At 45.2% G+C, this 22,951-nt stretch overlaps 1 protein-coding gene across 1 annotated transcript in view; it reads right to left on the bottom strand.

Moving 5' to 3' along the window:
- Window positions 1–430: 430 nt before the first annotated feature.
- Window positions 431–22,951, bottom strand: part of LOC147724879 (alanine aminotransferase 2-like) — a 386,240-nt gene continuing 363,719 nt past the window's right edge. Inside the window, exons 7-9 of the mRNA XM_086918124.1 lie at window positions 20,355–20,491; window positions 549–723; window positions 431–466 (exon numbers count right to left, since the gene is read on the bottom strand). Coding sequence (XP_086774250.1) covers window positions 431–466; window positions 549–723; window positions 20,355–20,491 — 348 coding nt within the window. The remainder of the gene's footprint in view (window positions 467–548; window positions 724–20,354; window positions 20,492–22,951) is intronic.

Raw genomic sequence — 22,951 nt, forward strand, 5'->3', positions numbered from 1 at the left:
TGGATGGCTGAGGAGTATGAAGTGAGAGAGCACCAATAGATGACTAACATGATATGGTCTAGGGAGGGGATGTCACTTATGGAAATACATTGAGGTAACAAGAGGGACCGCAACGGGATGACTCGGGTTCAAGAGAGGATGTCATTGTAATAGGTGCGATTAGAGGTCCAGAGAAGCAGAGATGTCTCAACTCGTGAGGACGTCATCGGACTCAGGAAGTAGGAAGAGTGTGACTGTATAACACCAGAGAGAAGTTGATGACGTCTTCTCCATAGAATGGCTTCAAGTTGTACAGTCTATTGATGCAGTCATTCCACAGCCACTCTCATTTTCCACTATTCGCAGCACACCTGAATTAAGTTCTGAAATGTAGGTTCTCACTCCAGGTACCTCCTTCATTATTTTCATATGAATGAAGCTAAAGAGATGTTCACCCAACCAGTCTCAGCTCGTCTTCCCCTTGAGTCTAATTTTCACAATGATACATAAACAATTTCTTCAGAACATGAACCCGGATGAATCAAACCAAAAGACAAATGCCAACTTACAGCAACAAACTGTTCATATGAGGGGTCTCCTGGCTGAGGCAGGTTCATGATTACGTCAAGCAGCGCCTGGCCTATGGTTGGCTGGCAGATGGACACGGACACCAGCTTAGTGAGCTGTTGCTTCACTTCCGGGTCCATGTTGATGACCTCCATGTAACCCCCGCGGAATCCACACCTACAAGGCACCGAGAGAGACACAGGTGTAAGAAGAAATCTGTCAGCACTGAAGAGTATAGGCTAAAAATATCAAGTTATCATAATCCTCACTTCTTATATCTTTAGACACCAGGAGGGGCACTGGGCAATGAGCTCTTGATATTTGTAAATAAATATTAGCACATGCATCAGATATAATCCACTTGAACCCATGGAGGAAAGAGCATCACAACAGTTTTTTCCTTTGCAAATTTGAAAAGGGAAATGGGGAAAAAGATTGAATGCAAAGCGGTTTTCTGGTAAAATAATTACTCCCTAGAGAACAGCAAGAGTTCTTTCACAGAGGAATGTGACATTAAATCATTTTAAAAATAGATAACATTGTCTTACATATTTTCAAAACACTAAATAACTCGCAAAACCTAAAAAACACAAATTTTACTTTAAAAAAAATATATTTCATTTATTGAATTTTAACAAAGTGTAATCATAAACATTGTACTTGCAACTATCTTGGTAGTACGCATAATTATTCTGCACAGTGGTTATACATTGACAGGATGTCTCACACCCATATCTTGCTCTGTTCCCTTACACACGGTCTGTGCAGCGCACTATTCGATGTACCCCCTCTCATCTGTGGCTACGCTAGGTGCATGGACATTAAGGCGTTCCTCAATTCTATTAATAATTCCACCCCACTTCTATAGGTCTTCATCCACCTTATTATCTTTTTTTGGTCTGTTTCATCTGTTGGGTATCCGCGACCACCCATTACAATATATCCTTCTTCCACAGCTGTGATGCCACCCAATTTTGCATTCAGGCATCGCAAAATCAAGCACCAACATGCATTTTCCAATTTTTCCTCTTCTATTCCTTGGCGGGGCATACCCAGGTCATGTACAGAAAGTCTCAGTGACCCCACAAATTACTGCTTGCCCGTTATCTGCCCTGCTGTGAGGGTCTCAGAGACCCTACAAATTTGCGCTTGCCTCCTTAGCTGTCCTGCTGTGGGCGTCTCAGGGACTCCCCCTCCCCCAATTTATTGCGTGCTCTGCTAGCAACCCTATTGCGGGCTCTCGGTAGGGTGACCAACCATCCGTAAATTTCACAGACTGCCCGTAAGTTGGGTCTCTTGTTCGTGAACAAGACTTTCACGGACGCCTTTTGTCCGTAATTCCAGACATTCCAGCGAGCTGCAACTTGCTAGCAGCCTGAGAGTTCTGTAACTCTCACTGCAGGGTCCAGCTCGCACTCCGTATGTGATAAGTGGCTTGCAGCAGCCACTCCCTGACCCAGCAGAGGCTGCTATCGGCCCGTTATCATTCTGTATGTCGGCCTAATTATCACATACAGAATGATAATGGGCCGGGGCGTGGCTTGCGCCCGTCGAGGATGGCGGTGGATCTGTGACTCTTCGGGGCTGGCGGGGATGAGAACGGGTCAATGTAACGTTTTGCCCTGCCCGTATTGCTTCCATAATGAAGGACATGGAGTGTGAACTTGCCGAGCCTTCGAGAAAGTTGTTTTCCAGCCCTGGTCAGGTCTGCTATTAATTTTATTAACAAAGCAGTGCCGGAGCGGATTCACGGCGGTTGCACATAACAAGGGCAAGGTGACGGCTCATAATTCTGTTCCAGTTCTCTTTCCTGAGCCTCTTTTAGGTTTAATATTTTGCCTTTATCCCCATTATGTGCGGCGGCGTGGTTTATGAAGGGTGAGCCCGCCATTTCACATCTCCCGCTGACGGAGTTGCTTCCTATGCGGTTTCTAGGTGACTGAACCTAACGCCTGCCCACAAAATGCAATTCTTGCTTTCAACGCTTATCGAGGGGTCTTTACCTTAAAGTCTAAATTGCAAAGATGAGGATTCACACCTTTACGTCTAGTGCATTTTATTTTTGTTAAGCTTTTGCCTGCTTTTGAGATTTTTCTTCTTCCATACCGCCGACAGAGCCTCTTTCCAATGCTGTACATTTACTCTCTCCTATATATTACAAATGAATGCTCACTCATCTTCACAAAATGCCTTTCAAGAAGTTATTTAACAATTGGATCCAACAACAATTTTAATGCTGTGATGTATGCTGAAATAGCTCCTCCGTTGTGACGCCCTTCACGAATCTTGCCCCTTTCACGAATAATTTGTGTGATTTCCAAGCCTATTAAGGGGGTCCATATTAACAACATTTTCAAGGCCGGCAAGACTTTCTCTTCTCATAAACAGAACATACCAGACTTTTGCTGAGACTGTGCTCGCTATTTTTGTTCTCAACTTTCTTCTATTGTGGACAGACCCTTTTTAGCATCTCGCCATTTGTATGCTCTCCTTACAACATAAAAGCATAAATCATAATATTTAAACAACCTTTTACAAATTGTATTGAGAATTGGGGTAGTTGTTTCTATTTTTGAGGTATTCTGTGGTGTTTTCTACATGAATTTGACAGTTTGCCTTACATGCCTTCTTGTTTTAACTCTATTTTGCCTCCACTATGCAGTAAATCAGTACCATTGTTTGAATAAGCACATATCTCCTTATTTGTTGATTGTTCTTTACTTCAACAGTACATGCTCTTTGCTTTTTGAACCTAACAACTACAGTGGCTTTTCAGCACGCCTAATATTAATGTGGTAATGGTCTTATATAGACACACCTCAATTCCAATTTGATATGTGTACAATTTCTCCTTGAGTGACCATCAGTGGAATGTTTATATATAACCTTCTCTATGCGGTCAGTCGATGTCCTGACTTAGGGTGGATCTAGTTGTTCAATTGTTGAATGATTGTTATTCAGGTAGCACATATTCTATACTTTTGTATCTGTACTACATTACTTGACTCTTGGAAGTGTTCCTATATAGCACGTTTGATACCTTACATTACATATTATTGTGCCCTCCTAAATTCAGTTTCATGCAATTCAAGGACTACATGTCAGTAGTTGTTTGCTTCTGTTAACTCTTTTGCCTTTCAGGCCCTCACTTTGCCTTCTTTATGGGAAGACAGCTAAAGGCTCTATCTCAGTCCAAGCCTGTGCAACGTAAGTTTTTGCTTCAAACTAGTTCACGTCATCAGTGTATAGCTATGGATGATTCTGTTAGCAATTCATCCAAAATCTCAACAACATCGGCAAACGCTGCTTCCTCTACTATAACGAAGTCATCCACCAAGAGATTAAAGAAAGATCCTCCGTCTCCTACGAAACAAAATTCTTCGGTCACTATGGACTTACTGCTGAAAGAGATTCGAGCTCTACGGCCATTATTAAGGAGACCAAATCAGTGCTTCAGGTTCTCACCGATAAGTGGTCTAACATGGAAGAGCGTGTCACCACATTGGAACAAAGTGTTGACTCTTTGTCCTCTTCCACAACCAAAGTGCAGTCTCTATCTTCTCAAGTGCTGATGCTTCATAACCTTCGCATTTACGGTCTGCCTGAGGAGACGGAGGGTTCAGACTCTATCACTTTTTTTTAAGTCATTTCTCCCGCAACTTCTCAAACTCCCGGAAAGCACTATTCTCAATATCCAAAGAGCTCATCGTTTAGGTTCAAGAATGTCTGTACCATCATCACCTTCTAACAGGAAACCAAGAGGGGTGATTATATACTTTCTAGAGTACACTGATTTGTTGAAGGTCTTATCTGCAGCTAGAGCACTAAACAGAATCACTTGGTCTGGTAACTCCTTATTTTTCACGCAAGACTATGCCAAATCAACAGCAGATCGTCGTAAGGAATTCCTGTCACTATGGCCCCAGTTACGTTTGATATTGGCACACTATGGTCTTTTCCATCCCCGCCTTTAAGGTGACCATAAACAACAAAAGTAATACCTATGAGGATCCAATGCAACTAAAAAGCTTCCTATACTCGTTTCAGGCTCATCCGATGGAAACGGCTTCATCTTCACATTCCAAATTATTGTTTGCATTTGTATCTTTATCTCACATTTTCTTCTTTCCCTCAAGTCTGCATTATGGTTCCATTCCATTCATAGAGTATTAAGTTTTAAGATGCACAGTAACTTATTTTCTTTTTATTGTTTTTTGTATCTGTTTGATATTTTTTCTCTTCCGTTCACAGACTACTCCAGCGTCCTTCGTTCTTTCCCTCGTGTCCCTACAGTTCGCTGTTTGTGTGCTCTCCTCTCCGTTCTCCCTCATGGGTCCTGAGCACATCATCACTCGTTGTGGCCTTGGGGCGTGGCTTGGACGCCGAACGGGATGGCGGCGTGAGCTCGCAGCTCCGCGCCTGGTCCCGCTATTTCTCCTGAACACCACACCTTTGGTACTCCCTGAAAGGCGGTTTATCCGTGGGAAGTATTGAGGGAACATCGGAGAGTAGCTGGGGGCCTCCAGGAGACCAAACAAAGAGCTGAGACCCGATTCCGGAGGCCGGAGGTGCCGTGCCGAGAGTGAGGAAAATGGCGGCGTAGGGGAACAGCGAAGTCTGTCCGCGGAGCGAGGCGGATCAGAACCGAAACAAATTGCACGCATCTGCCAACGGGGCACGCGGAGCTAGGACCCACTTGAACGGGCCTGCGGAGAGGACCTGGTGGTGCGGGGGCCCATGTCGACCTGGTGTACGGCGGGCACGGCACCCGCTTTCTCCCCCCCCTCCCTCCAATCTTTGCCATGGCGATCGTATGAGGGGCGGCTCCGGCTTCAGGTGGCTATCGGCACCGTCGTCGGGGCTTACGACTGAGCAGCCCAGATAAGACATTTGGACGAGGAACGGAAGCAGTGAGCGAGGCTCCCGGAACGGAGGGTACGAGACCTGGTGAACTACCTGAGGTGACCGTATGACGACGCACGAGGCAGCTAAGATGGCGGCTGCTGGCGGGGCCTCCACCATGGAACAAGGTCGGGAAGACCCGACCGCGCTGGCCCGAGATGGCGGGGATCAGGCTCTCCCGGAGGTGACGGAGCAAGAACAGAGGCTGAACCAGCGACTGGACAACATCTTGGATGCAATAACAGCGACTAAGGAGGCTTTGCATCAGGACATTGCACAGGTCGCCACGGGGCTGGGTCTCTTGAGGGCAGACCATGTGAAACTCTCGGACAGGGTAAAGGAACATGAACAGTTACTTCAAGAGCTGAAACCGGCGGTAGTAACCGCGGAACACAAGCTGACTGATATCCTCAGCCGCCTGAACACACTAGAGAGACGAGCGGAGGATGCCGAAAGTCGTAATCGGAGGAACAACGTGAGGGTAGTAGGCCTTCCGGAGAAAATTGAAGGGGATGACGCGGTGGCCTATATGGAGAACTGGTTCAAAACGGTAGTGGCGCCGGAGGGCCTTTCTCCTTTCTTCTCCCTGGAACGGGCACACAGGGTACCAGCTCTTCCACCTATGCAAGGCCGGCCACCCAGGCCGATGGTGGTGAAACTCCTGCACTATAAGGATCGGGACCTGTTGATACAGAGGGCGCGCTCAGTGGGCCCCTTTCAGGTGGATAATAGCCGGGTTACGGTCTTCCCGGATTACACACAGGAGGTCCAAAAGAACAGAGCGTCCTTCCTGACTGTGAAAAAAGAGCTGAGGGAGGAAGGCATTCAATACTCCTTGCTTTTCCCGGCCAAATTACGAGTGATCCTGGATGGGAATACCCAATTTTTTCAGACCCCGGATGAAGCATGGTCGTGGCTTGAGTTGTATCGAGCCGGAACGGACCGCAACGGCAAAAATCAAAGGGAGAGACATAAACCACTCCAGATCCGAAAATCGCAACGTATCCGTTCACGAAACAAACTCAAGAGAGCGGTGCAGGATGGTCAGATGGCCGCGGACAAGAAAGGGGCGCTAGCTGCGACAGCAAACATCATGAGGTCGCAACAAGAGAAGGCAGTAATTGAATCGGACTCTGGTGATGACGAAGGCAAATCTGGAGAAGAAATATCGGAGGCTGAGAGTTCGAAGGGTCCAGCGGTCACCCCACAGACATCAGATGGACTCTTTAATGAGTGACTATTGGGAGGGCTGAACAATTCCGTTGTTTCTACTGGGGCAGGCTCTCCTAGTGGTTGACGGGCTGGCAGGTATGGTGCTGTAAGGGCAGTGTGGGACCGAGGGCGCGGGACGGGAGCTCTGCCTGCCCTGGGTTGGTGCTAACTCACCCCTTTGCGGCCCTTAAGGCCTTCTGTGGTGGCGACCACAGGTTAGTCTAATGTGTGTTATGTTACAGGTTTGGAACAGGGCTGAAACTGGGTTATTAGGCCCTGTCCTAGGGAGTGGGGTTTGGGGAGTTTTTTCAACAGTTTTGATGGGGGGAAGCAACTGCAATGATGTGGGCAATGACAGGTTGCCTTTGAAATGGTACGATAATAGTTACCATGGGGACGTTACCTAATTTGAAATGCCTAACATGGAATGTCCGGGGACTTCGAACAATGGTCAGACGCCACAAGGTACATGCTTATCTGGTGAGGCGAGGCGTCCAGATTGCAATGTTACAAGAAACTCATCTAACTAAGCAAGAATGCACTGCACTGCAGAAGAGATGGCGGGGTCAGGTGTTTGGCACCACGTATTCGGCGTTTGCTAGAGGGGTGCTGATATGGATAAGGGCGGGGATACCGTTCCAGGTTACGAACCAGCTGGTGGATCCTGAGGGTAGATATGTGGTGGTGGAGGGGAGGCTATATGGAAGGGATGTGGTATTATGCAGTGTGTACACCCCCAATGTCGATCAGGCCCATTTTTTTGATGATCTGACTGGTTCGCTGGCCTATTTCCTGGTGGGCCCCATCATCCTAGGAGGTGACTTCAATTCAATTACTAATGTGACGCTTGATAGGTCGCACCCGCCGTTGGCTGATTCCCCGGTACGTAGGTTAGCCACACATAGGAAGGACTGGCAAGAGAGGTGGGGATTGATAGATGTATGGAGGGAGCAGCATCCTGACAGTAGGGACTATTGCTTTTTTTCGGCCCTACATGCATTACACGTCAGAATAGACTTAGTCCTGTGTAGTGGCCCCCTGGCTGCCATGGTCACTCACACGGAATACCTGACTAGGACCCTCTCAGATCATAATCCCTTGCTGGTGTTGGTGCAGTGGAAGCGTGCGAGGTCAGCGGTTCCAACATGGCGGCTGCGGCCTGACACATTGGAAGATCTGGTGTTTAGTGACACGGTCCAACAGGGCATCGAACACTACTTTGAGGAGAACGAGGGTTCTGCTACTGCGAGATCGGTAGAATGGGATGCAATGAAAGTGGTGGTGAGAGGCGTATGCATGGGCAGGTTCTCGAATGCAAGGACATCAGTTTTGAATGCGCTAGCGAAAGCGGAGGATGCGTTAAGGGAATTGGAACAGCGTAGGCTTGAGCGACCGGAATTACAGGAGCGGTTACTTGAGGCTAAGGAAGTAGTGGTGACCGAAACGGAACGGCTGCGGTGCTATGATTATAAGCAATACACCATTAAAGCACATGCCGAGAGGGATAAAGTGGGTCCGCTCCTTGCTAGGATTGCTAACCCAGACATTAGGGGTTGCCCGATCATGAGCATAAGAATGGAGTCAGGGGTAATGGTTTACTCGCAGGCGGCGGTGCTGGCGCGCTTCCAGTCTTATTATGAGAAGTTGTATGAATGCCAACTAGAGGTGGAGGTCTCTGAAATCAGGGAATACCTGGACTCTGTCCCACTGCCGGTGCTAGAGAACGAGGAAGCGAATGAACTGGGAGGGCCTATAACGCTATCGGAGATTAGAGTGGCCATTAAACAGATGGCGAGGAACAAAACACCTGGGGTAGATGGCCTGCCGATAGAATTCTACCTGAAATATATTGATATTTTAGCGCCCAGACTATTGGTGGTGTACACTGAAGCTAGAAGGCTGGGGTGCTTGCCTAAGTCAATGAGGGAGGCACTAGTGGTGCCACTGCTGAAACCCGGCAGAGAAGCATCCGATGTGACGTCTTATCGGCCACTGTCCATGCTAACTGTGGACTATAAGATCTTGAGCCGTATCCTGGCCACCAGACTGCTACCACACATGACCAGATTAGTGCACGGGGACCAAGCAGGGTTTATTCCTACTAGGAACACATCACTGAACATACGCCGACTGATCCGGATATTGAACAGTGCTGAGGACACGGACGGAGAACCTGCAGTCTTATCAGTTGATATTGAGAAAGCTTTTGATAGCCTTGAGTGGGCTTACCTGGATGAGGTGTTGGGGAAGTTTGGTATAGGTGAGGGGTTAGGAAGGTGGACAAGAGTGCTGTATTCATCGGCCACGGCGAGGGTGCGCCTAGGATCGATTATATCCTCGGATTATCCGGTCCGTAGAGGGACGAGGCAGGGGTGCTCGTTGTCCCCACTGTTGTTCGCGCTGGCAATGGAACCGTTGGCGGCGCGGGCAGGGTCCGGGGCCACGTACTAGGGGATCGAGCAGAGTGAGAAGTCGCATTACATATCCTTATATGTAAACGATCTGTTGTTATACCTAGGGGATGCAGAACAGGCCCTGAAGGGAGCAGTGGACATGTTATCCAGGTTTGGCCGCTTGTCGGGCCTTAAGGTGAACTGGACTAAGACTTGTATTTTTCCGCTGCGGGCGGACACGCCGTGTCCCCCTCGCGAGCTGGGTGTGGTCTAGGAGCCATCTTGCTTCACTTATCTGGGTGTCCGCATCTACCATGAGGCTGCGAGTCTGTTGGAGGGAAACATAGGGCGTTGTGTGCGCGCATTGAGAGGCTGCATATCCTTCTGGGCCTCCCTCCCTTTATCGGTGGTGGGCCCAGTGGCGCTACTGAAAATGGTAGCACTACCGAGGCTGCTGTATTACTTTCGCACCCTGCCGATCTGGATTCCCCAGTGGGTCTTTAAAGAACTGCGGATGTTGGTGACGGACTTCATTTGGGGTCACAGGCGACGCAGGGTAGCATTGAATACCTTGATCAGGCCCAAGCTCGAGGGGGGGATGGCAGTCCCCGACTTTGAACTATATTATTTAGCAGCACAGCTTCAAATACTCACACAACACGTTGCCAGGGAGTTCAGAGGACCGGATCACAAACGAGGGACTGGTATTCAATGCCACGTCCTGGCCTACATAGTTATGCAACAGAAACTAGAAATGAGGGACCTTACAATGGAGGAAAAGACGATCAGGCTATGTTGGCAAAGAAGCCTGAAGAGGGCAAAGAGAGCAAGGCCATATGCCCCAGAGATACCTTTGGGAATGCTGACCGCTCTGCCGCATGGGGGTGACTGGTCCCAGTTGTCAGAATGGGAGGACTTAGGCTTACAGATGGTGGGGGACTTATACATAGATGGAATGTTAGTCCCCTTTCAGACGTTGCAGGAACAGTTTGGCATACCGGACGGGAACTTCCTTCTGCATGCGGTGGTGGTAGCGGCGATACAAAAGCACTGGAAGGGAGGGCTAACAGAGCCGGAAACGACCATGGCCTGCCAGTATGTGGTGATGGCCGCGGGTCCGTTTAAAGCGGTGACCTGCCTTCATAATAGGATGTTAAATGAGGGACTGGAACCGCTTCTGGTGCTGAAGGCGAAATGGGAAGACAGTATAGGTAAGCCCATCCCAGACACGGTGTGGGGCCATATTCTGAAATGAATATGGAAGGGGACAAGGAATGCACGTTTCCAACAGGTACACTTTTATGTCCTGCACAGGGCATACCTGACCCCGGAAAGGATTAAACGGTACTTTCGGGTACATGACGCAGTGTACCCGAGGTGCCTGGCGCCTGAGGTTGACCTGGACCACCTGCTGTGGGGCTGTCCGAAATTGGGGACGTATTGGCCGGAAGTGGGGGAACTCCTGAACGTGGTTACTGACAGGGAAGTGGACTTTGACATGGCGGCGTGCCTATTGCTTTGGTTTCCTCACACAAAGAACACCAAAATAACGAGTAAATTCATTGATCTAGAGCTCATGCTGGCCCAAAGAGAAATTACCTGGCACTGGAAGTCCAAGGAGGGTCCGTCGGTAAGGAAATGGATGAATGAGCTGCTGAAATGGTCTGGCTGTGAGAGTGTGCTCCGAATGAGACAGGCTGCTAGGACTGACAATGATAAAAGCTTGGAGATGGCGAGAGCGTGGGAGATGATAGTTCAAGCGTTGCGTGACTACATGGTGGAAGACGAAGAATAAACAAATTGCACACTTAGGGCTCCATGAGGCTTGAAAGAACAAAGGCTCCACCCGATTTGTTGCGTGCTCCATTATTATTATTATAGCAGGACTATGCCCACATCAGCAGCGGTTGAGGGGGGAGGAGGTTGGTTGGGATTGTTTGGGGGGGTTGTTAGGCACCGAGGTTATGTTCTGGGAGAATCCGAGGCTGAGCCTAGGGCTGGGTACATAGCAAGGGGTCCCCGAGAGAGGTCATATAGGTTGCCGTGGGCTACAATAGATGTACCCCGGACCGACACCATAGGCGTCCACTAGTAGATAGGAGCAGGACCAGGGGTTACAAATCCGATATTGCTTACATAGGACGCTGGAGCATGCTGGCTGGTGTAATGGGAGGGGTGGGAGTTTAGGGGGGTAAAATGCAGATACTAAATGATGTCGTTAACCAGACACCCCTCTGGGGTAACAACTGTGGCGCTTTTGCTGGGCATATGAATTGATGTGCGGCCCGGCCTCCGGGTTGTGGGCTCATTGGCTGTGTACGAATTTATGATTACTTTATCTATGCATTGTGACGCCATTAGTGTACTGGTTGATCTATTTTGTGAACTGGTTTCTAATTCTGCAATAAAAACAAATAAAAAAAAAAAATCACTTGTTGTGGCCTTCCATCCCTCCAAACCTCATATGTCTTGGATTTGTTGTAAGTCTTTTGTCATTTCATCTTCTCCCTTTCTGCATATTTGGTTCTCCTATTTTCTATTTCTTCTCTTTTCTTGGATTCTTTCTTCATCTATCTCAGCATTCTTTCCTTTTTTTCTTACTCTCCTATTCATTATTCCATTATTCCATGATTATTCCTATATTACTCCTTCTCTTTTCTTCTCTTTTTTCCTTTATTTTCATTATCTCTTTTTACATTTTATTGGTTCATTGCTCAATATGGTTCTAAATGTTCAAAATGTTGTATTTCTTTGCTTGCATCATTGTGTTACAGTTTTCATATATGCCTTTAAAAATCGTTTCATGGAACGTCAGAGGTTTGCTTTCGCTTTTCGTTTTAACTAATTTAGCCAAATTGGATACAGATATCGCGTGTATACAAGAGTCTCATTTATCAACTGAAGAATCTGCAAAGTTGCGGAGAAATTGGGTAAACAAAGTTTTCTTTTCTCCAGGGGATGGCAAACAAAATGGTCTTCTTATTCTTTTTTGTAAATCCCTTCCCTTTAAGGTACTTTCCCATTGTTCTGACCCAAATGGTAGATGGGTATTTGTTACATTTTTGATAGATAATGTCCCACTTTCCTTGTTGAACATATATGCGCCTACAGTGGGCCATCCCTCCTTTTGGAAATCTCTAGCATCACAAATAACACAATGCTGCAATGATAACTTTATTCTTGCAGGTGACTGTAATAACATCTTTGACCCCTTTAATGATCGTCATTCCTTATCCTCATTTATCCCTCACAAATCTCACAAGCTATTCACACAAATAGTTAAACAGCACAAACTGATAGACGCTTGGCGACTTTGTAATCCCACAGTAAGGGAATATTCCTTGTACTCCCCATTGCACCACACCCAGTCCAGATTAGATTATTTTTTATCTATCACAGTGTAGCTCAGTCACCTGTGAGGACCGATATTGGCTCCATTTTAATATCTGACCATGCACCGGTTTCCATGCATCTTGATGTCTTAGGCAAACCTCAATTAACTCGTAAATGGCGTTTCAATTACTCTCTGCTCTTAGATCCAGTTTTTACATCATCTTTTACTTTTTTTTCACTCATTTTTTTCTTTAATCACACAGGCACTACATCTTTTCCTGTAGTTTGGGATACATTTAGGGCCTCAGCTAGAGATTTCATTATTAGATATGTTTCCAATAAGCGTCGAATAGCACAACACACCACCAATGCTCTTTTAACCAAAATTAAAGCATTGGAACACTCTAATTATTCCTCTAAATCTAAGGACTGCTTATCTGACCTACTTAAAGCCAAATATCAGTTTAATCAGGATACGACCAATAAAGTCTCCAATATTCTGCTTAGATCTAGTGCCAAATATTACGAAGGACAGAATAAAGCAGGTAAATTACTAGCTAATTATTTAAAGGTCAAACAAAATAAACTCAACATTGATTCTGTTTTTGGTCGAGATACTCAGTTGAAGTTTAAGGATGGAGAGATCCTGAATGAATTTCTTCACTTTTATAAATAACTTTATACGTCTGAAACTTCTTCTGACCATGACATTACCCAGTTTCTCTCTTCAATACAATATACCCCTCCTATTAATTTGGATTCCTCGCCATTAGAAACTGATCTCTCACAAAGGGAACTCGTGAAAGCCTTGCAGACACATAAGAAGGACAAGGCCCCTGGTCAAGATGGGTTCACTGTAGAGTTCTTCACTCACTTTTCAAATGTATTCCTCCCTAAATTATGCATCCTTCTCTCTGATTTCATGCAGTCGGGTCAATCTTCTGGCTCGTTTGCAGATGCCCTTATTTGTCTTATACCTAAAGAAGGTAAGGAACCAAAACACTGTAAAAACTATCGCCCTATCTCCCTAGTCAATATTGATTATAAGATTTTCTCAAAATCTTTAGCTTTGCGATTAGAATCTCATTTACCTGATGTGCTAGGGGCAGATCCGGATTTGTCAAAGGACGTCTCATCACGGACAATACCCGTTTATTTTTCGATATTTTGTCTAAGTCCTCGCACTCCTCTCATCCCCTAGCGGCCATAGCGTTGGATGCGAAAAATGCATTTGATAGAGTGAAATGGCCCTATCTTTTTCGTGTCCTCCGATGGTTTGGTTTTGGTTCGAAGATCATCAGTTTAATCTCTCTTTTATATTCAAATCCCAGAGCAGCTGCGTCAGCAAATGGCGGCCTTTCTTCCTATTTTCACTTACACAGAGGTGTCAGACAAGGATGTCCACTTTCTCCTTTTCTTTTTAACCTTGCTTTGGAACCTTTTTTATTACGAATCCGCTAAAACGCTGATATTTACAGATTTACCTTCAAGGATACTACTGTTAAGATGGCAGCATATGCTGACGATGTTCTTATGTTTTTATCCTGCCCACAGACTTCTCTTCCTGCTTTCTTGGCAGACGTCCAATTCTTTGCATTTGTTTCTGGTTATAAGTTAAATAAGGATAAATGTGAGATTTAACCCCTCACCAAGTTGACTCTCAGTGCTGATTTTATCTCTTCAGGTTTCACTTGGAGCCCCCAATACATTAAATATTTAGGTTTACACTTCTCCCCGACCATTTCAGACACAATCTCCCGTTGCATGGACAACTGCATTAAAAAATTGTCGTCTTTAACGTCAAAATGGCACCCTCTTTATTTATCTTGGTGGGGCCGTTTGGATACCATTAAAATGATGCTCTCACCCATAGTCTTATATACGATTTCTAACATTCCACTAACTATTCCCTCCACATATTTCAAGAAGCTTACTTCCATTATGACGTCCTTTCTATGGAGCACCAAAAAAGCACGTATGTCTGTTTCAATACTGATTCGCTCAAAATCAGAGGGTGGGGTGAATTTTCCTGATCTTTCTGCTTACCCCAAATCGTTTCTTTTGCACCAAGCATCAAAGTGGCTTTCTGACTCTGCTACGTATCTCCCTAAATGGGCCTTACTTGAGAAATCTTTTCTTTCACCTTTCTCCTTTCAAGAATACCTATCCTTTACACGAAGACCACAATCCCTTTCGACTCCCATAATCAAACACACTTCCAAGATAATACCACCCGCTACTTTAACTTAATTTTCTACCTCACCTATTTGGCATAATAAAAACATATTGATTAACAACAAAATTGTCTTCTGGAAAGCTTGGAGACAGAGGGGTATAATATGGGTCATTCAACTATATGATCAAGACCATATCATGTCTTTTGAAAAGGCCAGATCTTTATTCACCTAACCCCTCTCCTTTAAACCCAAATTTTCTCTCTTGTCGGAACCTATTCAAAATGCCCATTCAAACTTTGCGTTAATCCTACCAACTGATCCATATGAGCTCATGCACACGGATAAACTTAGGATTCTTGTTCTTGGTGCTTCCAGGGCATCCTCTCTTTACACGTTTTTACATACTTCCTCTCGTCCAAGAGATAAAACTAAGCTAGAATTAGCATGGGAAACTGATTTAGGAACTTTCTGGCCGATAGACTTTTGGGGTAGAATTTGGCTTAAAATCTGCAAATCTTTGAGGGCGGCTAATACCACACAAACACTCTTTTTTATTTATAACAGACTCTTACTTTCTCCACTCACACTCCATGCTAGACATGCTCATATCCCAGATCTATGTTGGTCCTGTTCGACACCACAAAAGCGGGCCTTTTTCACATGCTTTTCACATGTAATCCTGTTCAGAATTTTTGGATTAAAGTATGGACTCAAATAAACTCCATCTTTAACACTAATCACCCTTTTACCCCATCACATATTATTTAGGTACTTTATCCCCCATTTGGGAAAATTGCGAGTCTAATTTTGAAATCATAGATTTACTGCTGGCAGTGGCCTTTCAACAAATTACCAAGAACTGGAAGGACTTTACTAAATTATCATTCCAGGCATGATTGTATGCGGTTTGTTATAATCATAGACTTGACGCATCTTTTGTATACCCATTACACATGGCATCCAAGCGTCTAAATTTATGGTCACCTGTCACACTCTTTATTGACACAAGCGCAAGTAGCTCTCTGTGTTTGTCTCCTTCACAACAAGAAGTAGCTAAACCTCCATGACATTGTTTTGAATTATTATTGCATACTCTATTTTATCTTGTATTATATTCTTTTTATTGTATTTGTATATTTCTCACATGATGCAATTTTGTTTGTATGTTGATATTTCTCTATTCCTGTATGATACCCTATAATGCTTCTTACTTTGAACCATACTCGTTTTAATGGTTACACAATTGATACATTATATATCACTTATTTATTATATGATGTTTTCATTTTATCTGTATTGTTGGCATATTACTTCCAATAAACTCTCTTTTGAACTTAAAAAAAAAGAATGATAATGGGCCAGTGACAGCATTTCCTGGGCCTCCTCCTAAACTCACTGCTCTTTGCACGGATTGATCAAGTGTGCAGCAGTATTGCTCAGTGGGTGTCACCAGCTACCACTGCAATACCACTTTCAGTTTAAGGGGGTCCATGAATGGCTTCTGTTAATCAGGGGCCAGTGGAGCTTTATATACTCCGGTTTATGCTGTACCTCCTCCAGGCCCGTTTTAGCTAGTCCTTGAGGGTCGTAGTGGAACTACTGCTCAGCAGATGACGGCAGAGCAGAGGTATGAATGAAAAGTTAAAGCATTTCCGTGGATTTTGCCGCAAAAGCGTTTTTAGACGACAGTGTGGTTGTAATGCTGATAGATCTCAGAATGGAACACTATACCATGGAAAACAGGCTATGATGTACTGTGATAAGTATTCAAATCCACATAAAAAAGGAACACTTACAGGCTGATGCGGGGCTTTCCTGCTTTTTATATCCACTCTGTTGTTGGGCACTACTGCTTAGAGAACCGCTCTGGGCTTTAGAAACAGGACTCCTGAGGCCACACACATGGACTTTTATTTATTTATTTCAAGTCATTTTTATTGAGTTTACCAAAAATGAATGACAATGAATGACAATTTCACTACTGTTCGGTGGTAACTGTCATTCTTTGACACACATGAACTTTTGCACAGATTTGATACTAGGTGGGAGCACAGTCCTTATAAGTGGATAATGGTAATTACAATGAGTTCCATGACAATAAGCAACTGTTATTTGTCAAGAACGCCAAGAGGCAGCCTCAAAGGTGAGCGTGCAATACACAAATAAAGGTAATATTGTGTTAACAATATATAAAAGACAACAATAACTATCAGGTGCCTGTGATGGCAGAATTAGCCCTCTCAGCTACTCTATGTGAACGGATCTTTATCATTTGCAAGTAATTTTATCATCTAATCATTTGTTGAGTAAGAGCTTCACAGTCCTCATTTTTCAGCAGAAACAAACAGTGTTAGTTATCTCCTATGCACTCTCCTGTCAAGTCTTAACTAATGTACGCAGCTATTTGCTTGATAAGTTGCAACAACTCCAAAATGCAGCCGCTCACATCATTTCTTCCAATAAGCAACAGCTATTATTAAGGAACACACACAATTAAATCACTCCGTATGGTGCACATTGCCATCTGGGCTCAATTCTTTCCTTTTTTTCCACGTTTTAAAATGTATAAACCTCAGAAAGCACTGCAGATCGCAAAAAACATGTTGCCCTGTATGTGAAGATTCAGACCAACTAGGCAGAGTGGACATACATTTACATTTTCTGTGGCCTGAAATTGAATGCTTTCTGCTTCCTATTAGGGATCTTGGAGTTCTGACTGTTGAAAGGTAGGCTCAAAAGCCAGCTCTATGAGCAGGCATGCCACCTATTCTTTAAGTACATTGCACCTGTTTAATATCGCTGGTTAAGAAATCATCATGTCAGTCTAAGTGCGCTTTATAAGCATCCATGGAATAACACGTTGCGAAAAAGAATAAATAAACTCTAAAAAGGTAGAAAAAAATATTCCTGGCTCAGGTAATCATCTTTAAAGCTCATGCTGAAAACCAAGAAAACTTAAGATAGAGCAAAGTGATACCAGCAACTGGATCAATAACATGACCCTAGCTGCCCGCAAGTGCTTGCCATCTCACTACCATCTTTAAAAAAGTGCCACTTATGGATAGCAAGTTTTGAATCGGCTGCAGATGTAACCATCTCTGTGGTATTGTTAGAGTAAAATATTTAGAAAGGTAATTAGGCGTCAGACCATGCAGTGCTTTCCATACAATGCAAAGTACCATCATCTTAGTCTGGGATGTCACTAATAGCAAAGCCAAAGGCAGTGGTGGCTGGTGACATTTGAAAGTGGTAGCCTTAAACGAACAGGTTCACCAAAATGTGCTTATGTTAACCTGATTAACGATATAGTGCTATATAGCTTGCACCACATATGGAATTGTGTCATGAGCTTTGCGCAAAATAGCTTCTATTACCCCACTGATAGTCATTTTATGATACATGAAAGGGTGAAACGCTGAAAGGCACCAGCAAAGTGGCTGAAGTATTACTTGCAGGTTATTATGTAAGTCACTGCAGCATGTGCTCAGCTATCTTACCGAATAGAAGTAACACTGGGGAATGTTTATGTTGGTATGCGTAATGGGAAGCTAGAGTACTCACTGCCTTATTCCCTTAATTATGTTGCTTTTACTTATTTTACTCTTCTTTATATTTTGATGTTGTTGCCTACCATTTTGTTGCCTTCTTTTGTGTGGCTACATAAAGAAGACGGACTAACATAAGGAATGATGTAAGGTCGTATATCCCACGGTGCATCTAGCGTATCCCACTAGCAAAAGAAGTGTAAAGGCGTCACGTACAAGTCACTTTTGCGATTCACAAAATTGAATGGCTGTGTGGAGTAAGGGAGTTGTGAACAGAAAATTTTAAGGATAATGTAGATCAATTATATCACTGTAGGAATGGTTCTGCAGGTTCGTCAGACAGTTCTCTGGATAATTCTTTGCATGTACAAGAGTTAGTGCGCATTTGTTGTGAACGGAGTATTTTAGAATGATCTGGAGAATTCACCTACTGTAATGTTCTGGATCATAGATTTGAGATTGTAGGAGGCTGGGGGTGCAGTGAAGGAGAGAGCACAGGGAGGAGGGATTGCAGGAATAACGCACTGGAGTCGAAGGCTACCACAGGAGGCTGATGGTCCAGAGAGAGAGACAGAGCATCAGGAGTAGAGGGAGCATACGAGCAATGCAAAGGTGTCAAACGATATCACAGGAGACTTCTAGCACACAAACAATGTGCTGGAACCACGGGAACTCAGGCAGGCAGAACAAGGGGTTGTCTGTCTGGGAACTAGGTGGAGATAAGGGAGAGCGCAAAAACAGTAGGTCCTGGCAGGAGGGAAGATAGAGGCTGGGCCTCGAGAGGAGCCAGAGCAGAGAGAGACGGGCAGCTATGTCAGACAGACAAACAACTATGTGGTTATACTGAATAAGCAGCTCCCTACGTCATTATCATATGAAATCTCTTTATTGATGCAGTAACTACACTTTCACAATTGCTTTATTAACCTTCTTGCTTTCTCAAATATTCTTGAAAAGGCAACATTTGCCCACTCTTTTTTCAAACTTTTCTCGGGAGAGAAAAAGCCCCCCTAATGACGTCCAGGCTCGCTCACTGTGCTCGCCACTGAGCACTCATCACAAACTTTTATGCCACACCACTTGCAAATGTCACCAGCCGCCACTGCTCCTGCCGGAGCCCAGGGCATTGCAAACTGTTTATTTTATGGGCTCCTGTCACCTCACCAGGGGCCAAGCTCTGGGGGGGTGGAGGTTTAATTTTGGTTCATGTTATCCAGGTGCATCCAATATGCAAACGCCGGTATATACGTTTCAATCCGGCACACAATAGATGCAGTGCAAAGTTCTCTCAATCTAATATAAACTTATTTTGACTTGTACTTAAGTAGGTTGTCTAATTACTTGTGTAATATTGCGCGACCTCCTCTGATGTCTGTAACATGTACCTTTTGTCCCAAATTTTTGTCCTGAATTCTGACCTTCTGTCCTGAATATTTGTCCTGAATTTTGACCCTTTGTCCTTAATTTTTACACTCACTGTCCTGAATTTGCACCCATGCCAGTTGGTCACCCTAGCTCTCGGTGGCCTCATCGATCACTTATTACTGGAAGGGCTTGCTCTTCACCTGTCCAGGCAGGCGAGTCTTGAGTGATTTGCAGTCACACGTCGTGGTACCCTAGGAACTATAAAACAACCCACTATCAGGGCCAGAGATAAGCATGGCACTGAAGGTGGGTGGGTAGTTGCCCGGGCACCGCACCAGTGTGACACAATTAGGCCATTATGGCACACACCTCCTCTTGTGCCCCCTGCCAATCCAACTGAAAGACAGAGGTCTCATTACAATTGGACCCACATAGGGGTCCCCTCCCTGAGCCTTGCTGACCTGGTGTAGGGAGGCGAAGCTTGGGGTGGGGGCTCCTGGTCCCAGGTACAAGGAGCCCTCCTGCTGGCTGCCTATTCAGAGGCACCATTGGATGTCCAACAGTTTAGGTCCATCCCAGTTATAACCCTTTCAGAGGATAAGCAACTCTCACACCTTCATCCCTTTCTGAGCTGTAAAAGGGGTGCTTGTAGGGTGCTGAGAAAGAAGGTCTGCTGCCCAGGAGGGGTTTGTGCAAACAGTTTAAGGAGCAGGGTCATCTACTGAGATGCAAGCAGTCCTGAATGTGTCACCTTGTATACAAAATAAAGGGGCTGCCCTCATTCACGTTCTCCCCGGGAACCCAAATATCCTAGAACCATCACTGCCCATAGTGTGTCGTCTAATAGCACTCGAAGTGCTGTTTTACCAGCTGGCACTTACTCTCCCATGAAGCCCTTGGAAATAGAGTGGAAGGACGCCAGTTCCAGGACGTTGGAGTACTTGGGACCCATCTCCAACAGCACCTTCTTGAAGGAGTGGAAGGCACAGCCCTGAGCGTAGACGTTGTCCTGGTACACCTGGAAGATACAGACAGGAAGGAGCCAATCACCAGATGCATTATTCGTATGAATACAACTAGACCTCTGGCCCAATCCCTGCTCTGGGTATAATTCTCTGACATGCCAGAACCTACTCGCCACTTTCTGCAATACCAAAATGCACTGTACAAATTTGTCCTGGAGCAGAGATCATTTGCATACACATGCCACGCCCACCACACCCCATCTTATAGTCATGCAAACTGTGAAGCTCATGAGTAAGGCTGGACTGGCCTTACCAGGAAGCGGACATTTCCCCTGAAGCTGAAAGGTTGGGGGCTTCTTTTGTTACCGGAGGCCGGTTTTGTAGCAGTGCTGCAGTTTAATAGCACTGCAGAGTTATGTATGTATCCAACAGTTTTCAGGCAACAATAAAAGAGTCAAGGTTACCGGTGATTAATGTACCGGCTGGAGAGAGATCAGAGTTTTGTCCAGCAGCAGTTTTGCCTCATCTATAGTAGCGCAGAGGTTTAATATGCCTGCTGCAAGGGACGTGCATAGCTCAGTGGGTTACTGCTTTTTGCCACAGAGATCCTTTTTAGGTCTCGGACTAGCGTCCCACGCAGTGGGCGGAGTCTGAGATTTTATGTTTTGCGGTATGGGGGCTTGAACCCGCCCCTCTTCTCCATTGGCTGGCCTCGTAAATGCTGGCCAGCCATTGGAGGAGAGGGGCGTCACTCAGTTCAGGCCCCGTCTTGAGCAGATTGAGGGGCGTTTTTCTCTCTTTTTTTAAGCGCCGCCCCTTTTCTAGTGGTGGCCGGTACACCCTCCCTCTCGCCGAGGTCCCAGTCTATTCCTCCTGTAAAGCACCTTTTGCTACCTCTTGTAGGACTTCAAGCGACGTTAATCCCCGCCCCCAACTAAACGTCATCGCACCATTGACCAATAGGCAGCCGAGGCTTCTCGCATGCTTTGGTTTTTGTGCAGACAGAGGCGCTCCTCCTGCCGCGCGCTACCAGTTGCTCGTGTTCCTTCCTGTTGTGGGTCGCGCTGCGGTTCCGGGGAGCATCGGGAGCAGCCGGGCACAGCTCGCGCGCCGGTGTCTGCAGCCAGCACGAGTAGGATGCCAGAAAGCCCATCTGAGAGCACGTGCGACCCTCGAGGCAAGGAGTCAGTTCAAAGGTTGGATCTGCCATGCAACGTGTGGGTGCGCACGTGCAGAAGGGAAACTGAATGCTGCACTATAATGCACAAGAATAAGCTTTCATATTGTTCAGTAGCGTGAATCAAAGCATGTAATTAATCTAAGGTGTAAGAGGTATTCATTGTGAATTCAATGCATGCTGCATACGTGTTTATCGTGTGGTAGGCTACACTAGTGTGTGTCTGTGTGTTGTGTGTAACTGTGCAGAGGCATGCCTGGTCTCTAGTTTGTATGTGCCTGTGTGCATTTGTGCTGCACTGGCCTTCTGGGTGTAGCGTGTGTGTAGGGCGTGCATGCCCCTTGTACTTTGTTACGTGCTCATCGTGCGCTTGATGTTCTTGTCAGTAGAGGCCCCGCGTGGTACTGTGCACGTGTTTTTGGACCTGCATCGTGTACCTCCGTTTTTTGTTGCAGATTGAAGGGAGCTCTGAATAAGTTAAAAGGTATCTGTTTTACAAGTAAATCTTAGTCGCTAAGGACTTTTTTCTGTTCTATAATTCTTTATTAGCAGTTTTAAAATATAACAACATCATAGGAACATCAGAATCGGCCACATATAAACAATGACCACCTTAGATATTAGAGCAAAAAGTTGTGTGGAACGATCCCCTTGGAGAATAAGGAAAGCATTCAAGAAGGTGAGAGGACGAGACGAATCGATGTTCTTTCAAGAGCTGAACAAGTTAGCGTGGCGCCTTTTTTGTAGCCCCTGTGCTAAGATCTGTCTGCAGTGGATGTTGTTAGTTCCTTTAATATTGTGCTTATTTTTTAGTCTTTGTTCTTACTAATTGTGCAAGTTGCCAAAGATGCAACCGTGACAGGATTTCATCTAGAGAGCGTGGAAGGAAAATCACACTTTTAAGTATTTTTCTTTGGTGGATGTGTGTTTCTTTAGTTTGTACCTTTTTTGATGAACTGTTGTAGTTTTCTGGTCGTTTCTCCTTTGCCTTGTGTTTTCGTTCTTGTTTTCCTTTGATTGTGTCTCCCAAGTGGGTTCAGTAACTGTTGCAAATAGTCAGGGCCACTGGAATTATGCGGTAGTAGAGGGCCAATTTATTTGACAGTGTTGAGTAAATTATGCAACAAGAAAAGGCAAATTATGCGTGATAACGTGGCATATTTTTTTGCTATTTTTCATTATTTTTTACTTTTTACACTTGTTAACACTGCCTGGGCGTAATGGGTGCACCTCGTTACTACAAGGTTAATACCCAAATGTAGCAATAAGCAACCGAAAAGTGACCAGTCAACCTTTCCAAAAGGCCTTCAACTGCACGGTAGCACCAGGCTGCGTT

This window comes from Lissotriton vulgaris, chromosome 4_1, assembly GCF_964263255.1.
Source record: "Lissotriton vulgaris chromosome 4_1, aLisVul1.2, whole genome shotgun sequence".
Classification (NCBI taxonomy): domain Eukaryota; kingdom Metazoa; phylum Chordata; class Amphibia; order Caudata; family Salamandridae; genus Lissotriton; species Lissotriton vulgaris.